This window comes from Python bivittatus, unplaced genomic scaffold (assembly GCF_059951505.1).
Source record: "Python bivittatus isolate LINGU-HERP-01145 unplaced genomic scaffold, Pbiv_v1 ctg000980_np1212, whole genome shotgun sequence".
Lineage (NCBI taxonomy): Eukaryota > Metazoa > Chordata > Lepidosauria > Squamata > Pythonidae > Python > Python bivittatus.
In genome coordinates this window covers 6,066,616-6,085,908 of record NW_028277125.1, presented here as the reverse complement: position 1 = coordinate 6,085,908, position 19,293 = coordinate 6,066,616, and the positions used below count along the sequence as shown (strand labels likewise).

The window sequence follows — 19,293 nt, the reverse complement described above, 5'->3', positions numbered from 1 at the left end:
AAGTCCACACATCATAAAGTTGCCAAGTTTGAAAAACACTGATTTATATGGCTGCCGATCTTCCAAATGTGAGTTTGAGCAGCTAAGAATACATTAATAACAATAGAAACAAACTAGGAATTAGCAAGGATTCCAGATCAGATCTAATGATGAGCCATGCTTAAAACAAACCTGGATATGTAAACCAACTCCAAACTGTGGCTTTAAAGGAGAATTTATGGCTTAAAAAATAAGCCATCATTTGTTACTTGGTCCTGCCTTAGACAATCAAGCCGATGTGAACAAATCCAATTTTAGCATTTTGTGTTAAAGACTATTTCTTTAAGCTTGTATCTGATTCTGCATCATTCTTGTAAATTCTTTACTCCTGAAAAAATACAGGTATGACCTGTTGAACATGGCCTCTTCTAAGCTGATGATTTAATAACTTTGAAGCATCTCTCTTTGTGAGTAATAATTTCTCACTTATTTCTGATGGATTCAGGTATTATTCTTTCCAATGGTCACACATGGAAGCAGCAAAGGAGATTTGGTTTACTTATTATGCGAAAACTTGGAGTGGGGAGGAAAGGCATCGAGAGTCAAATAGAAGAAGAGGCCCATCGGCTAGTGGAGATCTTTGCCCATTCAAAGGGTAGGTGACACCAGCTAAAGCCATTGGCATGAGTGCTAGTTTGCATAAATCTTTAAATTCAATTTCTGCATTTCTGGGATAGAAGGCATTCTATCCTCATGTATTATATTAATTTGACAATCAATTTCTTAATTTTCAGGTCAGCCCCTGGATCCTTTATTGCCAATCACTAATGCTTTCTTCAATTTGATAGCCACCTTGGCGTTTGGGTACCGATTCTCTCTTGAAGATGAAAACTTCCAGAAACTAACAGAAGCCATACATTTTGGTTCAAGATTTGTAGGTAGCTTCTTTCATGTTGTGAGTAAGGTTTTGTTTTCCTACCAGATCGATTCAGACTGTTTTAAAAACCTATGTTATGGTGATCTAAAAACCTATATTATAGCAATAAGAGTGCTGGATTTTAACAAGAGAGAGTGTAAATGAATGTATGTAGTAAATGGTGCAGTGCAGGGGAGAGCAGAAGGAAAGGAGAGAGACTACAGGTAGTTCTCACTTAATGACCACTTGTTCAGTAACCATTCAAAATTACGACGGTGCTGAACGAGTGGGACTTATGATCAGTCCTCATAGTTGCAGCCATTGCAGTGCCCCCATGGTCATGTGATTGCAATTTCGGCACTTGGTGACTGGCTTGCAATTACGATGATCGTAGTGTCCCAAGGTCACATGATCACCATTTGTGACCTTCATTGCCGGCTTCCAACAAGCAAAGTCAATGTGGAAACCAGCAGGAGGTTGCAAATGGCGGCCATGTGTCGTCACGCTTAACAACGGCACAGGATTCACTTAATGATGGCAGCTGGAAGTGCTGGAACTCTGGCGTAAATCAGCACGGTCATGTGATGTCACAATTTATGACCATATCACTTAGCTATGAGTTGCTGGTCCCATTAACTATTGTTAAGTGAGGACTACCTGTAACTGAGTATGTCTATGTGACAAAACTCTACTTTTTGATATGCCAGAATTGACCTCATATTGAAGTCCTGAATAGCAATAAATGATCTTTTCTTTCCCCCAAAAAGCTTATCCCATATAATCTTTTTAATGCAATGGCATAACTGTTGGACATTAGTCAACAATTTTATCAAAACCTATTATGATCATTGTCCATTAGAAAATGTCTTATTTGTTGGCTAGACTCAGGACATCTGAGATGGATCATTTTTGCTCATAATTGGGCAAAGCAACAGTCAGTCACCCCAGATAAGCTCACTTTCACTTATCCCTATATTCAATAAATGTGAGCCTAACCCTTGGAAAAAGGGAAAAAAGAAGACATAAACTGGAGGAAAGGAGGGTCTGCCGAACAACATCCAAGCAGGAGCTCTAGGTGATCTATCTATCTTCTCTGCAATGAAGCCTGAATATGTTCTGAAACTCAGATTTTATTTAAGTAGGTAATAACCAAATAGTTTAGCTAGTCTGACTATACTGACTTTATTTGGAATTCCCTCTGAGTGACTGTTGCCTTATTTTGTTTTTCCAGTATTCCTTTTTTCCCAATAATATCCTTTTTTAATATCTAGAGGTTTCATTTCATTGGTTAATCGGAAACTTTTTATTAAAACATTCCCATGTGTAAGACAGCTGTTCCTTGTTTTTCAGGACTGACCCAAGGTTTTTAAGGTCTATAATCTCAGGCTTTGGGATAGAAGATTGAACGCGCCTTCCGTTTTATTTTCTAAGAGCCAGGCCGAAGGGAGGAGTCTAGGTGGCAGAGCTAAGAACTCCTCAACTGGACAGATTAAGGGGTGGCAGGACTAGAAGCTCATCCTGTCTGGGGCAGACTTTAATCAGTTTTGTTTACTGGAGAAAGAAGACATTCCTCATCTTGATTTATAGCAGTGTATGAGTGAGATGTCTGCGTTTTGAATTGTGTGTGTACGTACCTGTGTGTGGCCAACTATGTTGAAAGTCAGCAGCTCACTGTGAGGTGTTCTAGATTACCTTCTAATGTAGTGCTATAAAGACCCAAATCAGGAGAAGTCTTACAGTAACACGTTTTATTTCAAGGCATAAACTTTTGTGAGCTGCACTGCTTTCATCAGTTGAATGAGTGGCTAGCGTGATGTAGGATTTCAATTCACGTGAGGTGGGGGAAGAGAAAGGGGGGAGGGATGGGATGACATTTTGGTTATGCAGATGTAGGTTAGGTGTGAGACATATTGCAAGTACCTAGTTAATAAACAGTTATGTGTTAAAGATCTACTGTGTTTGTTGACAGTGGGTTTTAGCACATTGCAATTGTTAATTGATAAGGTACTTTTGATCTGTTTCACAGGTAACCCACATCTGTATAACTACCCTTTTTCCCTCCCTTCCCTGTCCCCATTTAAATCCCACATTAGTTCACAAAAGTCTATGCCTTTTAAGAAAATGTGTTAGTTGGAAAAGGGACTACCGGTCTCCTGATTTTTTACCACCATAGGCTATCATGACTCTCTTTCTACAATGCTACATAGCAAGAGATCCTAACAGTGTATTTGTACACTGAGGATCATTCTAATTTAGGAGTCTGGGATATCTACTATAGGATGAAGCTGGTGAACCTCTCAAATGTAATAAAGAACCCCTTGCCCTCGTGGAGTAGGAGCCTGCAGCAGCTTCCACAGAAGGTCAAAACAGGCAAGATGGCAAATGAGTGATCCAAGATCTACCCCTTTGTAGGTGCATGATGCATGTACAAAAGGGGTAGGGCTTGGATGCCATGTCCACCATTTTGCTTGTTTTGACCCCCTTCATAGATGCCACTGTCCACAAGCAATGATCCAGCCCATGTTACCAAACTGTTTATTCCAAGGAGTGGATAATAGGTTGTGTTACTGTAACAGTGAGATGATGCTGCTGCTACTCTGTTTTAGATGTATGAAATACTTCCCTGGCTGATGCGACATATTCCTGGGCCTCATCAAAAGACATTGTCCTACGTTGAGTTTATATATGGATTGGCAAAGGAGGAGATAGAGAAGCACAAGGAACACCAGTCCTTGCACGAACCCCGGGATTTCATTGATCACTATCTTCTTCAGCTGAACAAAGTGAGTATCTTCTCTCAATGGAATACTTGCTTTGCTAATTTTGGAACCTAAGCAACATTTGAACAGTGTACTGTGACTGCATCATTCAGATTAATTTCTCCCCCCCCCCCCCGCCCAGATTGCCTGCATAGTATTGATGAAGGCTGCTTCCCTTCTGTGTGGCAGTCTTCTTAGGTAACTGTCAGAGCTATGAAGCCCATACATTTTTATATATAATGTATAATATATATTATATATAATGTATAATATATATTTTATAGGCAGAAAGATGCTTCAGAGCATGCAGGGGATGCTCATGAAGTCCCTGTCTGCAACTAAAGATTGTGTTGTTTCTTGGAATCACGTGACTCTTGATTGACCCCAGAAAAAGACGCATTTGGTTTAAGGAGCTGCAGACAGATGCTGCGTTGGTGCAATTGCAGGGCCCGAACCACCTTTTTCCTTACAAATCCAAACTGCTTCCCAACCTTGTTAAATAGCCACTTTGGATGTGCGTCCAAAATACTACTGCATTCCCTGCCATGACTAAAGCATAACATCGGCAGAGCCACCATAAGATTTCCTAAGCCTCAGGTTTTAATGGTCTGTGATCTATCTGTCCTTGTAGATGGCTGAGTACTTGATTCACGATATAAAGATGAAACAGTAAAAACTAAACCTTTTAGGTGAGTGTGCTTTCGAGTCAATCTTGATTCCTGGCAACTGCCTGCACAAGTCCCTGTAGTTTTTTTGTCTTAACCACTACACCAAGATGGCTCTCAATCTTTTATGAGTCAAATATAATTAAATCAAAACTGAGGCAATTAAAAAGATATGAAATTACCACCCACTTAAAGCCTATCTTAAGGCCTTTAGAAAAGGTTAGCTTTCATCTGCTCCCATCAGCCCAGGCCATTGGTATCATCTGCCCTATGGGAAGGGCCCTAGAAAGCTCTTTGTTTTTAAATAATATTTATTGTATTTTTATTTAGTTGCTTATATTGATTGTATGGATTGAGTATTATCTGCAAAAGACAGAATAACAATCATTTTAATAAGTACATATATAAACTGAGCATTGCAAAGATCTGGGACAGCTATAGAGAAGGGAACCATGAGTTATACTCACAGCTATTCAGGTGGACCTGTTCAGGTTATCTTGGTGAGCATGGAGGGAAGTATAATTAAGAAAATTATCTCTTACATAATTCACTCCATCTCCTCAGGATTTCAAAGTCTCCTTCAGGTCAAGTTTGACTCCTGGTGAATTCATGGAATAGAACCATGAACTCTTTCAGCAATAATGCAGAAGTGGTTTGACATTTTTTTCTTCTCTGCTGTTTTCCCAACTTTCTCAGTCTAACTGATAACCTTGGGATTCCCATCTGAATTATAACCAGGTCCCACCCTGTTGACCTTCTTCAAGATCAGCCAGGGATGGCTGGAAAAAATATGGTCTTTTCATTATCCTTGACTATATGAAACGACAGCTAACCATGGCATGGGACAATATATGTATGGGAACTGATCATGCATATGGTGCCAAGCTTCCATACTGAGGGTTAGAGATCATTCCATGTCAAAGTTATTCTAAATTGTGGTACTGTCATTATGTTTGTTTAGTTGTTTTTCCCCTCTTCTCCTTTCACAGTCCCCATTTACATGTTTCCACCTTAGGTTAATTGGTTAATTACACAGTATCATTATTATATCAACCTTGTACAAATATGCAGTCAGTGACTACTTTATGATAAGGCTTAGTGGAAAAACCCTTTCTGGCATCAACTTCTTAGACTTGGACTTCCTTTTATCTGTAGCTGTCATAGTATCAGCTAATGATGTTTGGTGGAAGCCCCGACTGCAACTCTCCTTCCCTCTGATGCAGTAATTCATTTATTTAATAAATAAGTGCAATTGAGAAAGGGAGTTGGACTTGAACTCTGAGATAATTTATAGAGTCTCAAATCTAACTTTCTACCTCAACAGTATCCAACCCTGAAGGAAGGTCTCGTATGTAGGAGTAGATGAGAAGCCAATAGAAGTATTATCACATGAACAGGACAATGAAATAGAGGAATGATTTTGGCAACAATGGGATGGACAGACAAGATTTAATTGCTTTCAAGGCAAAGCAGTTAAACACCAGAAACAAAATGGATGTGATAAGTATACAACCAGGGTGTAAACTCTGGTTTGTGCCATGAATACAAGAAATGATGGGTTTTTTTTTCCAGTTTATAAAGGGCTAGGGTTAGGGTTACTGATTTGGTAGAAAAGAAAAGAGAGGGAGAAGTTGATAAAATCTACAAACCACATTTTTTTCAACTGGGTGAAAAAGCAGATTGGAAAATCAGACACAGAAAAAGATTTGAGGACCCACAAGATGGCAATCCTTCATTGATGGACCTGGAGCACTGTGACCCTGGCAGATCTTATTGGGCAGGGAGAAACAAGCAGAGAAAGGCAGTGCCATAGCTTTCCAAGTCCTAAGCCATGAAGGAATTTATAGGTAACAACTCCCACCTTGAATTGCACCTGGAAACCAGCTGGTAACCAGGACAGCTTGCCAAATAGAAATGTTACATGGGCAAAATTAGGAATGCCTTTAGTTAATTAAGCAGTTGCATGCTGTAGCTTACAAGTGGTCTTCAGGGACAGGCCCATGTGGACCACATTGCAGTAGTTCAAATGGGAGACTAAGGCAACAACAACTGTGGGAATGGTCTCTAATCCAGAAAAGGGTGTTATTGGTGCCCCAGATAAGTCTGGCCAAAGGCCCTCCTGACTAAGGCTCATGCAAGCAAAGAGTTGTGGGCTGCATAAAACAGTCTGTCTTTCCCAAGGCAACCAGTGCCTTACACATTCAGCCAATGTCTGAATGCCATAAACATTCGGAGATTGTGCTACATCAGCTAAGAATTGCTACCAGGTGGCTGAAGAGAAACTCGGTAATATTCATCGAGAAAGCAAGCTTTGAGCCTCCACATTGGAATAAGAGCAACAAACAGAGCTGCATCTTAAGACCTTGGTGGGTTTTTTTTTTAAACTGTAGAGGGTTATGGACTCATGAGGTTTTGATGTCACCCTTCACATGGAAAGGGAAGAGACAGACATTAGGCCACAACCAAGGATCCTGTCTACAAATGGTCAGAGTGGAGGTATAAGAGAGATGGAATAAGAACAATGGAATGAGGAGGCCAGTGATAGGGAAGATAACTACAGCTGGGCTGGTATCCTATTCTTATCCAAAGATTCAAGATAATGGTCACAGATAGGATTCGGTTGTTAGAAACAGTTGTTCTAACCCTCCCAAGTATGCATATTCAATTCAAGCATATCTGTATTGCTGCCCAGAAAACAACAGTCATATCCATAAAGTCACAAGGATTTGAGCTTGACTTGAAAGAGATTTTATTTTGGTTTTTACTTTTTTCAAGCATCCCCCTTTCCTCTCCAAGCAAATCTGACTATTGTCCTCATATTGTTTTAAGAGGTAAAAAGGTAAAGAACATATCTGTGAAGCCCCACACAGATGAGTGAGATCAAAGAAGCAAGAACTGTGGAGTCCCTGGAGTTCTCTGAGTTTAGCTGTTTTCTTGCAAACGTTTCATTACCTGGCTAAGTAACATCTTCAGTGCTAGAGTGGAGTGGGGTTTGCTCTCTGTTTATATACAGTGGCATGCCCTGCCAGTGTTGCTGGAGGTGTGGGTTTTGTTTTGTTTTATTTTTTTCCCTCTGGTAGTTCCTTGATTAGGGTATTGTTAACTGCTTGATTGTATGTCTGGTGGTAATCTTGGTATTAATCTCTGCTTTTCTGGGTGATGATTGCTGGTGAGATGTTCTGGTCTTTTGTTTTCCTTTCTATCGTCTCTTTTGAATAGTGCGTAGATGTTGTTTATCTCTGTGTGCCTGCTGATGGCTGCCTTGTCTGAATACCAAGCTTCCAGGAATTCCCTTGCATTTTTGGATTTAGCTTGGTCTAAGATGCTGACAGTTTCCCAGTTGAAACTATGGTTAAGTCTGTCCACGTGTTGTGAGATTAAGGAGTTTTCATCGTGTCTTCTGACTGCTAGTTGGTGTTTATGGATGCGCTCTGCTAGCCTTCTGCCTTCTTTCCTACATAGTGGTTGTTACAGTCCTTACGCTGTATGTTGTAGATGACTCCTGTTTTTTCTTCTTGGGCTACTGGGTCTTTTGGTTTGCTTAGGATGTTTTGGAGGGCTTTTGTTGGTTTGTGTGCTACGGATATGCCATGTGGTTGTAATAGTCTGTTGGTAGCTTCTGAGACATTTCTGATGTATGGCAGTGTGATTCTTTTCATAGCTTGTGTTGGTTGTGTTGCAGTAGGTTGAGTGGTCAGGCACTTTTTGATAAAGTTGCATGGATATCCATTTTGTTGGAAGATGTTTTATAGGTGGTCTGTTTCCTTTTTCTGCTTTTCTGGGTTGCTGCAATGCGTTTGTGCTCATTTGAATAATGTTCTTACACAGCTCCTCTTGTGGGAGGTTGGGTTGTTACTTTGGTCATGGAGAACTTGATTAGTGTGGGTTGTCTTCTGATAGACTTGAGTTTCTAATTTGCTGTTGTTTCCTCTGCTGATGAGGATATCCAGGAAGGGTAGCGAGTTGTTGTTTTCTTCCTCTCTGGTGAATTTTATTCCTCTGAAGATGTTGTTGATAGTTTCATGTGTTTTCTCTAGTTGTTCCTTTTTTATTATAACAAGGGTGTCATCTACAAACCTAATCCAATATGTAGAGGACACCTCACAATCTCTCACATTGCATTATAGATCCTGTATATGTCCTCCTAACTAAGAACCAAGGACTGATGTCCCTTTCTAGATAGCAGGAGAATGTGACCTTGTTCATGCTCTTTGATCTCTCAGTAGAGTTTGCTACAACTGACGCTGATTTCCCCTTGGTGGGTTGGGATCTGGGGGTTGGTACAGTGGTTCTGATTCCCTTGTTGAGCCAGTTCCAGAAAAAGTGACAAAGGAATTTTGCTTGGCCTATTGGTAGTTGAAATCTATCTTGTACCCTATAATATATGTAATCTCTATGAAATCATTATCAATCATGTCAGTCATCAGATCCTGACTATCTCAGAAAAAGCTAAATGGGGTTTAGCACTTGGATGGGAGATCTCCAGGAGATCCCAGGTCTGTAGGCTACATTGAAAAGTTTAAAAACATCCTGGAATAAGGCAATGTTTACCAGTTCCATATTGTTACAAGAAAACTATGTGTCTATGTAGTCACTTAATTTTACATGCTAGCAAACTAATGTTTAGGATCATCCAATGCAGATTAGAATTCTGCATTGGAAAAGAGATGCCAGATGTTCCAGCTGGCTTTAGAAAAGGCCAAGGAATATGAGACATTATTGCTGATACAGGCTGAATAATTAAGAAAGCCAAAAAGAACTCATACATGCTTCATTGATTATAGAATGGCCCTCAGTTGTATCAATCACATCAAGCTGTGGAATGTGCTTAGAAAAATGGGAGTTCCAGAACATCTCATTGTCCTTATGTGAAACCTATATACAGGTCAGGGAGCCACAGCATGGACAGAGCATGGTGAAACAGACTGGCTCCAGGTTGGCAAAGAGTGACATGAGGCTGTGAACACTCCCCTTATTTATTCAGCCTACAGTATATGCTGAATATGTATATTGAGAGAAACTGGATTGGAAGAAGATAAGCGTGGTTTTAAAACTGGAGGAAGAAACATCAATAATCTGCTCTATGCTGCTAGCACTACTCTAATAGCCAAAAATGCAAAGGATCTGCAAGATGTAGTAATAAAAGTCAAGAAGCATGGTGAAAAATGGGACTAAGATTAAAGATAAAGTAGAGGAAACTACATAATGATAACAGGTACAACAGCAGTCTTAGACTTGACAACAAAGACACTGAAGTGGTGGATAGCTTCTGCCTTTTAGGACCAACCATCAACAATAAAGGAAAAAGCAACAAGGAAATATATAGTAGATTAGCATTTGGTAGAACAGTTATGAAGACCTTGGCCTCCTGAGAATGCTCTGGATGGGCAAGAAGGCAAACAAATGGATCATTGAACACAACCCCAAGTTCTCATTTGAGGCACAAATGACCAGGCTTAAATTATAACATTTTAGATACATTATGCGAAGATGTAGCTCTCTGGAGAAGGCTCTAGTGCCTTCTGGAGTAGAAGGAAAGAGAAGAGGAAGATCAGCAGCAAGATGAATGGACTCAGTTACAGTAGTGATGGGTTTTAGCTATTCTTTCCACTGAAATCAGAAGTTATGCCTATGTTTAATTCACACTTGGATGAGTTGGATAAGGGTCAGTACGCTGAAGCTGAATTTCACTAGGATAGTAATGCTGTAAATGGCAAGTTCTCTGGTATGAAAATTAAGAGAGGAAGCCTGCTTTACATATAGGCCTGCCTTACCTCGGGACATTCTTATGAGGAGCAGATTTATAGTCTCGGAAATTGCAATCTCTAAATACAAGTTGCAGCTTGTGCAAAATTTAATTGTGGGTTTAGGCTGGCTGGCTGACTGGCACAGCATGAGTCCTTCAAACATTGCACAGCAGAGACAGCCTCTGAGCCCTTCAAAGCTGGCCAGGTCAGGAAACAGACACTTCAAGGTCTGTAAGAATGCTACTTTATTGTTTCAGGGTATAATAACAGAATCTTGAAAGCCCACCAGAGTTTCCTTTGCCCCTTCTTATACCATGTACAATCAAAGCAGAGTTATTTTGAGTTTCTCATGCTTTTCCCTTTTCCAGGACTCAGTTGTCATTTCTTTTCCCTTAACAGCTCTTGGGGGTCAGGATTATCTCCACATTGCTCTCATTTAGGGTGGGGAGGGCAGTACTTTCATCTGTGTCTGGGATTCTGATTTAGTTCCTTGCCTACGAGCCTTGGTTCCATCAAGCTACCCTGCTCTCTATTCCTCTGACTACAGCAAGTGTCACCACTAGTTGCTGTTGGTCATTGAGACCAATTCAAAATGTTAATTTTGATACATACAGGTATAAATGGCTAAATGGAGAATGACTACCTGCTGGAGAGGTCTTCTTACTGATTCCATCGTCAACTAAAGCTCTGACTTCTGCAGCTCTTTAAGATTCTCCATGTGGAGAATCCTCAATTGCAGAGAAATAGACCTCTCTGTCAGTGAAGATTCTTTTTGCTAGGGGATTTGATTAATAATTAGGACTATCTGGCAGTGTACAATGGTGTAAGGGTTATGCTTTGTAATAAAAATGGAAAAATGGATTGAAAGGTTTTCCGTTTAACAATTTTTCCTAGTAGAAATCCCAAATAGAACCTACAGGATCTCCCTAAAAATAAATTATCTTTGTAAGCATCGCTGGAGGTGTCTTGATCAATTATAGATAGTAAGGTGTTAAAAGCTTCCCACAGACGTTTTCAGAGTCCAAAAATATTAACATGTTCATTTCTTTCACAAGCTATGTCACTACTTGTCCACATATCTATAGCCATATTTCAGCATTATAGTACATTTCTTTGGACCAATTGAAATTATTCTAGATAGTGTGCATAGCACATCAGTGGCAGATAAGGGCATTGGGGGTTGGGAATCTAACTCAATAAGGGTGTCTGAAATGACAAGATGGTGGTTGTGACTTCACAAATGAAGCCCTTCCACTTTTTGACATCTGTGCAACGTGTGCAATATACATTAAAAAGGGTGGGCTTTGATCACATGGTTGCATCCATCATCTTGACTTTTTTGCCTCCTTGAAAGGAATGGGCCCAGTTCCAGAAAGGGATCCTAGATGGAGCTTCAGAATAATCGTTTTCTGTCTCCATAGATTACTATCCCAGCTCAAAACTCTGCAGGAAGTTATCCAGGAAACAGCTTTCCTTCTAATGATATTTCACCTTCTTTCTAATGATCAATACAGAGCAAGAGTGATCCCAGCAATACCTATGATGAAGATAATTTGGCTGAGTGTATTGTCGATTTTTTTATAGCTGGGACAGAGACAAGTGCCACCAGTTTGCAGTGGGCACTGCTTTTCATCACAAATCATCCAGATGTCCAAGGTGAGAGTTAGATGATTAAAGAGGTGTTCTTTACCCCATGGGAAGGAACTTATTTTCTCTAGCAGGTAGTTGTCATCTTTCTTTGAATTCATACAGGGCAGATGATGAACATCTAAAATAATGGGGAAATTTGGGAAAAGATGCCTTCAGACTTAATAATCCAATTTAGACCTTAATGGAATCTACTTCAAGCAGGATGCATTTATTTTTTATATTTGGGAAGCACTAGAAGACAGTGGAATAACTTTGATTTTTATCCAAAGAGGAGGAAAAAATCACATTTCCTTCTCTAGTCAACTTTGATGCTACATGTTCTGAGTAAACATGTTTAGTGGAATTTTAGATATGTCTACTCACAGACAGGTCTCTTTGAATTCAGTGGAACTTACACCTAGTGTGGAATAGGATTGAAATCTTAATAGAACAAGATCTTCTGCAAGTTCAAGAGATATTTAATGTTTTTTGTCAGATACTTTCACATTTTAATCACAATTATCATTCTTTAATATATAATGAGGTCATTGAACTGGTAATAATTTATTAACTGTGTTTTCATTTTAGAAGAATGTGTGTATAAGAGAGAAGTTTGTAAGCATATGTTTTTTGTACTTGTAAAAGATACCAGTGTAACTTATCATATCCTCAGACAGGATTTATTTATTTAACACAGAGTTTAAATATAACTATTCCCCAATAATCTAGAAAGAAGATGTTGAACCTAACATCTCATTTAATTCCCATTCTGATCTATACAATGAATTCCATTCTTTTACTGTAGTTGTGCCATTTACCAAAATGGCAATGATTATTTCCCCAGCATTGATTTACAGCATCTTCTAAAGTCATCCAGTAATCATTATGACAAAATAAGAATAAGTCATGTAGCTTGTGTTGTGATGCTGTAGCATATACTTCATCATTTGTATTCCCCTCGCGGACATTTACAAGACAGCAATGGCTGGGTGATGCTGTGAAGATGTAAGTTAATGGCTACTGTCTAGGAACGTCTTTTGCCCTTTCGCTGCAGGCAGGCAATTACAATGCCATGTGGGTCCAAGTAGTAGAGAAATATTCAACTGTCACCTGAACTTTATGCCTACAAAGTAAGATGCATTGAGAGTGAGTGAGGCTGGATCAGTTATTTCCCTAGCTCCCAGGAGCCATTCTGTCAAGCGGAAGAGTTAGAACAAGGAAGTCTTCCATTTCTCCCTCTTACTCCTTAGAAACTTTTTTCTATTTTTCTCCCCTTTTTTCTGCTCCCCATCTGCACATCACCTGCCATAAAAGTCCCCCTATCCTTACCTGCATATTATAAAGTCAGTCAGCACTGGGAGACAGTGTCAGAGATGGTAACATCTCTTTGGTTGATTAAATGCTGTCAAGTTGGTGTCATTCTTAGTGACCTTATAGATAGACTTTCTCCATGGTGATCTGATTTTGTCCTGGCCTCTTAGGTCTCTCAATGGTGAATTCATTTTCTTCTAATTGAGTGTATCCACCTTGCTGCTGGTTGCCCTTTTCTTCTTTTTCTTCCACTTTTCCCACCATGATGGACTTCTTAAGGGAGGTCTTTACATAATGTGTTCAAAAAGGATAGTTTGTGCCTTGGGTGAGAACTCTGGATTGATTTGTTCTATGATCCATTTGTTTTCTTGGATAACCTTGGTATTTTCAAGAATCTTCTCCAACACTGAAAATTCAAAAGCATCAATATTCTTCCTATCCTGCTTCTTCAAAGTCCAACTTTTGCTTGCCTCAGCCAAGACCTGTTCCTTGGTATCAGGAGTGGACATCCCATGGACCACAAGTTTCCTTTTTTTCTGAAGCCTCTGGAGGGCCCCCCCCCCTTTTAGTGGGAAATCAAATATATATCCATTAAAGTTAATAACAAAAAAGCCCAATGCAGGCCAACATTCCAGTTCCATGCCTTAAATACTGTCTTTTCGTTTGATCATTGTCATGTCTGTTGTGGCTCAGTAGTATGGCTCTTGGCTTAAGAAAGATTGCTCACCTCTGCTCTGTTAAGACGGACCTGCTTCATCTTAACGGAGGCTGAAAAGAGAGGGGTATGTGCTTTTGGTATTCTACTCTTTATTCTTCTGTTATCTCTAAGGTAGATCAGTAGGTTGCATAAGATCATATGGATTCATTTCATCCAGGGTTGTTATAGCTTTACTCCCAGGACAAATAATTCTTCTTGGTTTAATTTTGTTTTTCTGAAATGGATCCCTAGTTAGGACCTCAATGATACCTTTAGGTAAATTTTAAAGCAAGAGCAAATTTCACTTCCATAATAGTTCACGGATCCCCTCTTGCTGATTCAGCTGAATTCTTAAAGAGCTAGGGAAGTAACTGAGCAATGTAAAGATGTCAGTGTTACTTGTCTTCTCATCACTGGGGTAAGATTGCCTTATTATCTTCTTCTCTCCATGCAAATTGCTCATCCTGTCTTTTGAATTTTCCATTGTAGACAGTGATTCTTCAACCTGATTTCTCCTTTGTTCCTTTTTCTTCTCTCTTGACATCCCAAATTGAGACCCTTTCTTTGTTACATAAAGCCCTTCAATTAGTTTTTTCTTTTTGGCATCTAGAAGGAGGGATAGAAGTAGGACTCTTTCCAAAACATCCACTCCTTGTGGGTTGAGACTTCTAGGGAAATGTCTTTGTTTTTGAGATCTTAGTTTATTCCTTCCAAAGAGCAAGGTAGCACTCGAGACATTTGTTTTAGAGAACATTCCTTGAAGTGGTTGTGTAATGTAACAAACTGGCCTTGTCTTCACACATCCTTGTTTGGAAAAGAACTGATGGCTCTTCTGATGGAGTTGGTTTCAGCTCTCATTATCCCTGACATGGTGGCTGGGGCTACTGGGACTGCCTCAGATAACATTTGGAGGAGAAGTTCAACATCCCTATATTATAGACTTAGTTTTTGCCTCTGCTGACATAGTTTTTGACCATTATAATTCAGTTATGACTCCTCACCGTTATTAAATCCCAGTATCTGGACCACTGGATAACATCAAGAAGAACATCTTCATCTCTGAATTCTTTTTCTCCTTATTTCCCTGACAGTGGTCCAGCTGCTGAACTCTATTTACTGATCTTGTTTTGTTGCCAGAGCCTGCATGGGACTGAGAAATAAAGATTATTGGTTACATTTTGGCCTTCAGAAGGAAGAATTGCTCCCTAGCTTAGCCAGGTTGTTCTTCAATTAAAAAGGTACCTCCCTGTTGGCAACACAAAGAGCACACAGGGATCTGGGCCCTGATGAATAAGATGAAGTCACAGATAAAAAAACACTTTGTTCTCTTGTTTTCGTCAGATAAAGTGTACAAGGAGATGGAAAATATTTGTTGTTCCTCGGGTTCAATCTGCTATCAAGATCGAAAGAAACTACCCTATACCAATGCTGTGATTCATGAGATCCAGCGTGCCTATTATGTCTTAAGTTTTGGCCTTGCCAGAAGATGCAGGAAGGATGTGAACATGCTTGGTTTTCACATTCCAAAGGTACATAGAGATACACCACATTTATACACCATTCAAAAGAGACAATAAAAAAGCTAAGAACAAGACGAAACGACCAGAACACAGCAACCAACACTCAGAAAAGGAGGGATTAACATCAGACAAATAATCAAGCAGAAAATAGTACCCTAATCAAGGAACTACCAAGGAGAAAACCATAGCCCCACCCACACTGGCGGGGCAAGCCACTGTATGTAAACAGAGAGCAAACTCCCACTCACTCACATTAGCACAGATGTTACCTAGTCGGGGAATGAAATGTCTGCAAGCAAACAGCCAAGCTCAGAGAGCACCAAGGACTTCACAGTTTGGGGTGTAGTGGGGGGTGAGCACAGAAACAGCTCACAAGGTTATTCTTATTTTTTTTAAAAAGGAAAATTGATATGTGCTTCATCATGAGCGTTGTAGGGGCAGACCAAATGAGTCTCTGTGATAGTCTTCGTTTCTGATAGTCTTCAGTACTTAGCTATTGACCAGAAAGGGCATACACTGGCTAGTAATTCTCTGTGAGCTGAACCCCTAGGCTTGCAAGCATGTAAATGTGTCTATGGCCATTGGTAACCCTGGTATCTGTAAAGAGTTAAGAATGCCTACAGCTTTTTGCATTAGCATTGTGCATGTGTGATGCTGGAATCAGAAAGGTTGGAAGGTGGAAAGGCTGGTGGTCAGGATGTGATCTAAGTAATACAGTTCCATAATTTCATTCATATACCTGAAACACATTTTCATTAAGAATAGAATAGTGGAGTATTGCTTTAGAAGCATTCTGATTCAGTTGTTTCTTCTTTTCAGGGGTCTATAATTGTCCCTGATCTCCGTTCAGTTCTTCTTGATCCCATGCAGTGGGAGACACCTGAAAAATTTAACCCCAATCATTTTTTGGACAAAGATGGAAATTTTGTGGCTAGAGAAGAATTTCTTCCATTTGGAGCAGGTAAATGTAGTTTATACTCTAACTATAACCCTAACTTCTGAAAGGAGCATAGATAGACATCCTGCTGTTTCAAAGCAGGCTGGCAAAGCTTCTTCTGAGCCCTGTTTTTGTGGCCTCCAGAGTTGTCATATGTTTCTTAAGGTCAAACTCAGAAGTGATAGAGACAACTGCTTAGAATAATATATCATTTAGTTTCTTACTTGCTGCTGTCCTCTATTTCCTTTTCAGGGGCTCGTGTGTGTTTAGGGGAGCAGATGGCGAGGATGGAGATTTTCATTTTCTTTACCAACCTGCTGAGGAAGTTCAGGTTCCAGCTGCCTAAAGGAGTTAAACAATTCAGTCAAGAACCTATGAACGGACTTACAGTGCATCCCCATTCTTATAAACTCTGCGCTGTTCCTCGCCACACTTCATTGTAAATATAAAAATAATGATAGTGGTTTATTTATTACTGTGAAATTCTAAGACTCTGATCAGTCTTCAAGCAGATCTGCCAACTGTGTTAATATGGCATAGCTGACTACAATGTCCTTCCATTCCCTAACTCCGTGCACTCGCTGTGCACAATCAGGAACAGTCATTCCCAAAATCATTGCAAAGCAGATGGGAGGCTGGCACCTTCCTTCTCATTTCTTGGTGTTTTCCTTCAGAGCAAAAAATACCTGAACCCCCCCCCCCACAGTAGCATGATTGGGGTTGAGGCTACCACAGTCAGAGCTGGAGAGGTTGTACCCAGTCTCCACCCATTCCACACCGTTTTTGACCTCCCATGTGGCTGCTACAAGATGACAACTGAAATGGCCACAAAGATGGAGTGCTGGGGAATTCTGGGAGTTGAAGTCCACATAACTGAAAGTTGCTAAGGTTGGGAAACTCTGGCCTAGAGACACCATTTGGAAATTGTTCTTGCCAGAGATAGGGGAAAGGTTAATCTTGTTTGGATGATATGACTGACCAAGGAAAGTTAGTTCAATCCCCTAAAGTCGCATGATTCTGCAGAACTAAATCTAACCCCATCAGTTTTAATGAGCTGGGTCAATTGATCCAGGTTTTGCACGCTCACCCCTCTTCCTTTGGCCCGGCTGGCTGTGATGTACAAACAGGACTGTAAGTTTTAAATGAATCAGTGTCACTGAGAATGTTTCTAAATGACCAGATCCCCAGCTGAGCCAACAGGACTGTCTTCCAATCTGTGCTCAGTTGCTGACCAACTTCATTCCACTCTCCCACCCTATATCCATGCTGAGACACCTTGTGGCTTATTTGGTCACAAGGTGCCTCAGGGATAGATGTCATAGCCCTGTCCATCATTTTATAATAACCATTGTGATTGTTTTTTAAGCTAACTTTCTTCAGGTGAAGAAGATGCTTTCTGATTTTGTTGAAACACAGCATGGAATCAAAATGCAGGACTCCAATGCAAAATAATCAAGGCTTCACTGCTGTTTTATTAGACAGTGCGCACTGGAGGGGGACCCCACCAAGGGTTAGTGGGAGACACTCCCTTACAAGCAAAAGAGATGCTCTGATATTTGTACATTTTGAAAAAGGGGAAGGGACAAATGATGCACACATTCATATTCATATGATGATGCAGGCATACATAAGTGAGTATTAGATCTCAGGTTACATTCTGCCCCTCTGCTCTTCTACTATCTACAAGGGAAAAAATAGCCTTACTGAGAAGAAGAAACAAATCAGTTCAAGGTGCCAAATGCCAGGAGGAACACATCCTCCTTCAAGACAGAAGTCTTGGTTGCTGTAGGGATGTTTGTGATCAGGTTTTTACAACCATCCTGGTTCACCCCAGCTTCAAGGGTGCTGCACGTTCTTTTACTGTATGTTTCAATTTTATTCATCTGAAGCCTCTAAAAACCTATTTTCCTCACAGTCCTCCCCCTTTTTGACCACCTGGATTTAGCCTTGTGCTCCTCTGGAGGCAGTTGTTAAAGAGACCAGTCAAACATTGCCCAGTACAAAGCAATAGGATTGTAACAGTCTGAAGAGCTAGGCATCCTAGAGCCAAATTTTATTTGAATTAGTATAGATGTTAGCTGGTTGCGTCCCTACATAGGACGGGGCTTGATGTAAGGCTACTAGTTCTGCCACTTGGGCTTAAATGGGCCGGGTGTGTGTGTGTGTCAGTGCTGTCAGCTTCTATAACGGGATGTTCTGTGGTGACTGCATAGCCTGCCATGTGCTCTCCCCCCCCCAATGATAAAACTAGTTGCATCAGAGTAAATTTCAAATTCAGCATTGAAACTGGGTTCATCTTTCAGATTCTCTCATGGCTTTGTGGCTGCTCTTGTGAAAGACAGGCAGTCTTGGTACTCTTGCATTGGAGGCAGGAAAAATGCAGCTGGATTTTAAAGAGGAGCTTTTGAAAGAGTCACACTTGGATTCTGCAAGAGTTGCATGTCGTAAGATGTGAAGCGGGATGCTGAAATAGGTAAAAGATGCCCATGGTTTAAAAGAGCCTGAACCTCACGAGGCACGTGTACAATTATATTGTGTTGGAGCAAAATGTCCTTGGCATGAGTCAATAACTTGTTGCTGACACTGCCCATAGACAAGGTAGGTAAGCTTGGGCAACTGGATCCAACTGGTAAGACAAATAGGCCAGTGGTCTTTTTGAGTCCTTGTGTTGCTGAGTTAAAACACCATGAGCATAGCCCTCTTTCTCAGCCAAAAACAAATGAAAGTCTTTAGTATAGTCCAGGAGTCCCGGGTTGGTGGTTGTACAAGGTCTGCTTTTAATTGCTCAAATGCTTGTTGCTGGGCAGGACCCCAGACAAAAGAGTCTCTGGTGGCAGCTTCATCAAGTGGTTGTAGCTTTGCAGCCACTTGTGGAATCCACGGCCTGCAGTAGCCCACTTTTCCAACGAAAGACCTCAGCTGCCTGACTGAGCTGAGGGGTGGCATTGAACCCATTCTGGATCAATAGCCTTGGCCGTGTGATATTATACGGCCTATACATTGGCCAAAAATGGCAATTCCTCCTGATGTGTGAGTCCAATAAGCACACAGGTTGGAGCGAATAAACTTTTTATTGAAGTACTTCAGCAAAAAACGCTCCCGGCTCTAAAGGAGCAAGAGCCCCTTGCCTCGA

At 40.5% G+C, this 19,293-nt stretch overlaps 1 protein-coding gene across 1 annotated transcript; it reads left to right on the top strand.

Annotated features, from left to right (window-relative positions):
• Positions 1-474: 474 nt before the first annotated feature.
• On the top strand, positions 475-17,469 carry LOC103054683 (cytochrome P450 2J4-like). Its single transcript, XM_025173094.2, has 7 exons — positions 475-634; positions 774-934; positions 3,502-3,678; positions 11,581-11,722; positions 15,045-15,232; positions 16,043-16,184; positions 16,413-17,469. Exons 1-7 carry the CDS (start codon positions 475-477, stop codon positions 16,601-16,603), a joined length of 1,161 nt encoding a protein of 386 aa, XP_025028862.2. The 3' UTR covers positions 16,604-17,469.
• The last annotated feature ends 1,824 nt before the right edge of the window (positions 17,470-19,293 follow it).

Excerpts from the sequence above, each read along its gene's own strand:
- LOC103054683 (XM_025173094.2), top strand. The coding sequence starts at position 475 with ATGGATTCAGGTATTATTCTTTCCAATGGTCACACATGGAAGCAGCAA. Across the intron at positions 3,679-11,580 it reads ATCTTCTTCAGCTGAACAAA|AGCAAGAGTGATCCCAGCAA; the intron begins GTGAGTATCTTC and ends TGATCAATACAG. Across the intron at positions 11,723-15,044 it reads AAATCATCCAGATGTCCAAG|ATAAAGTGTACAAGGAGATG; the intron begins GTGAGAGTTAGA and ends TGTTTTCGTCAG.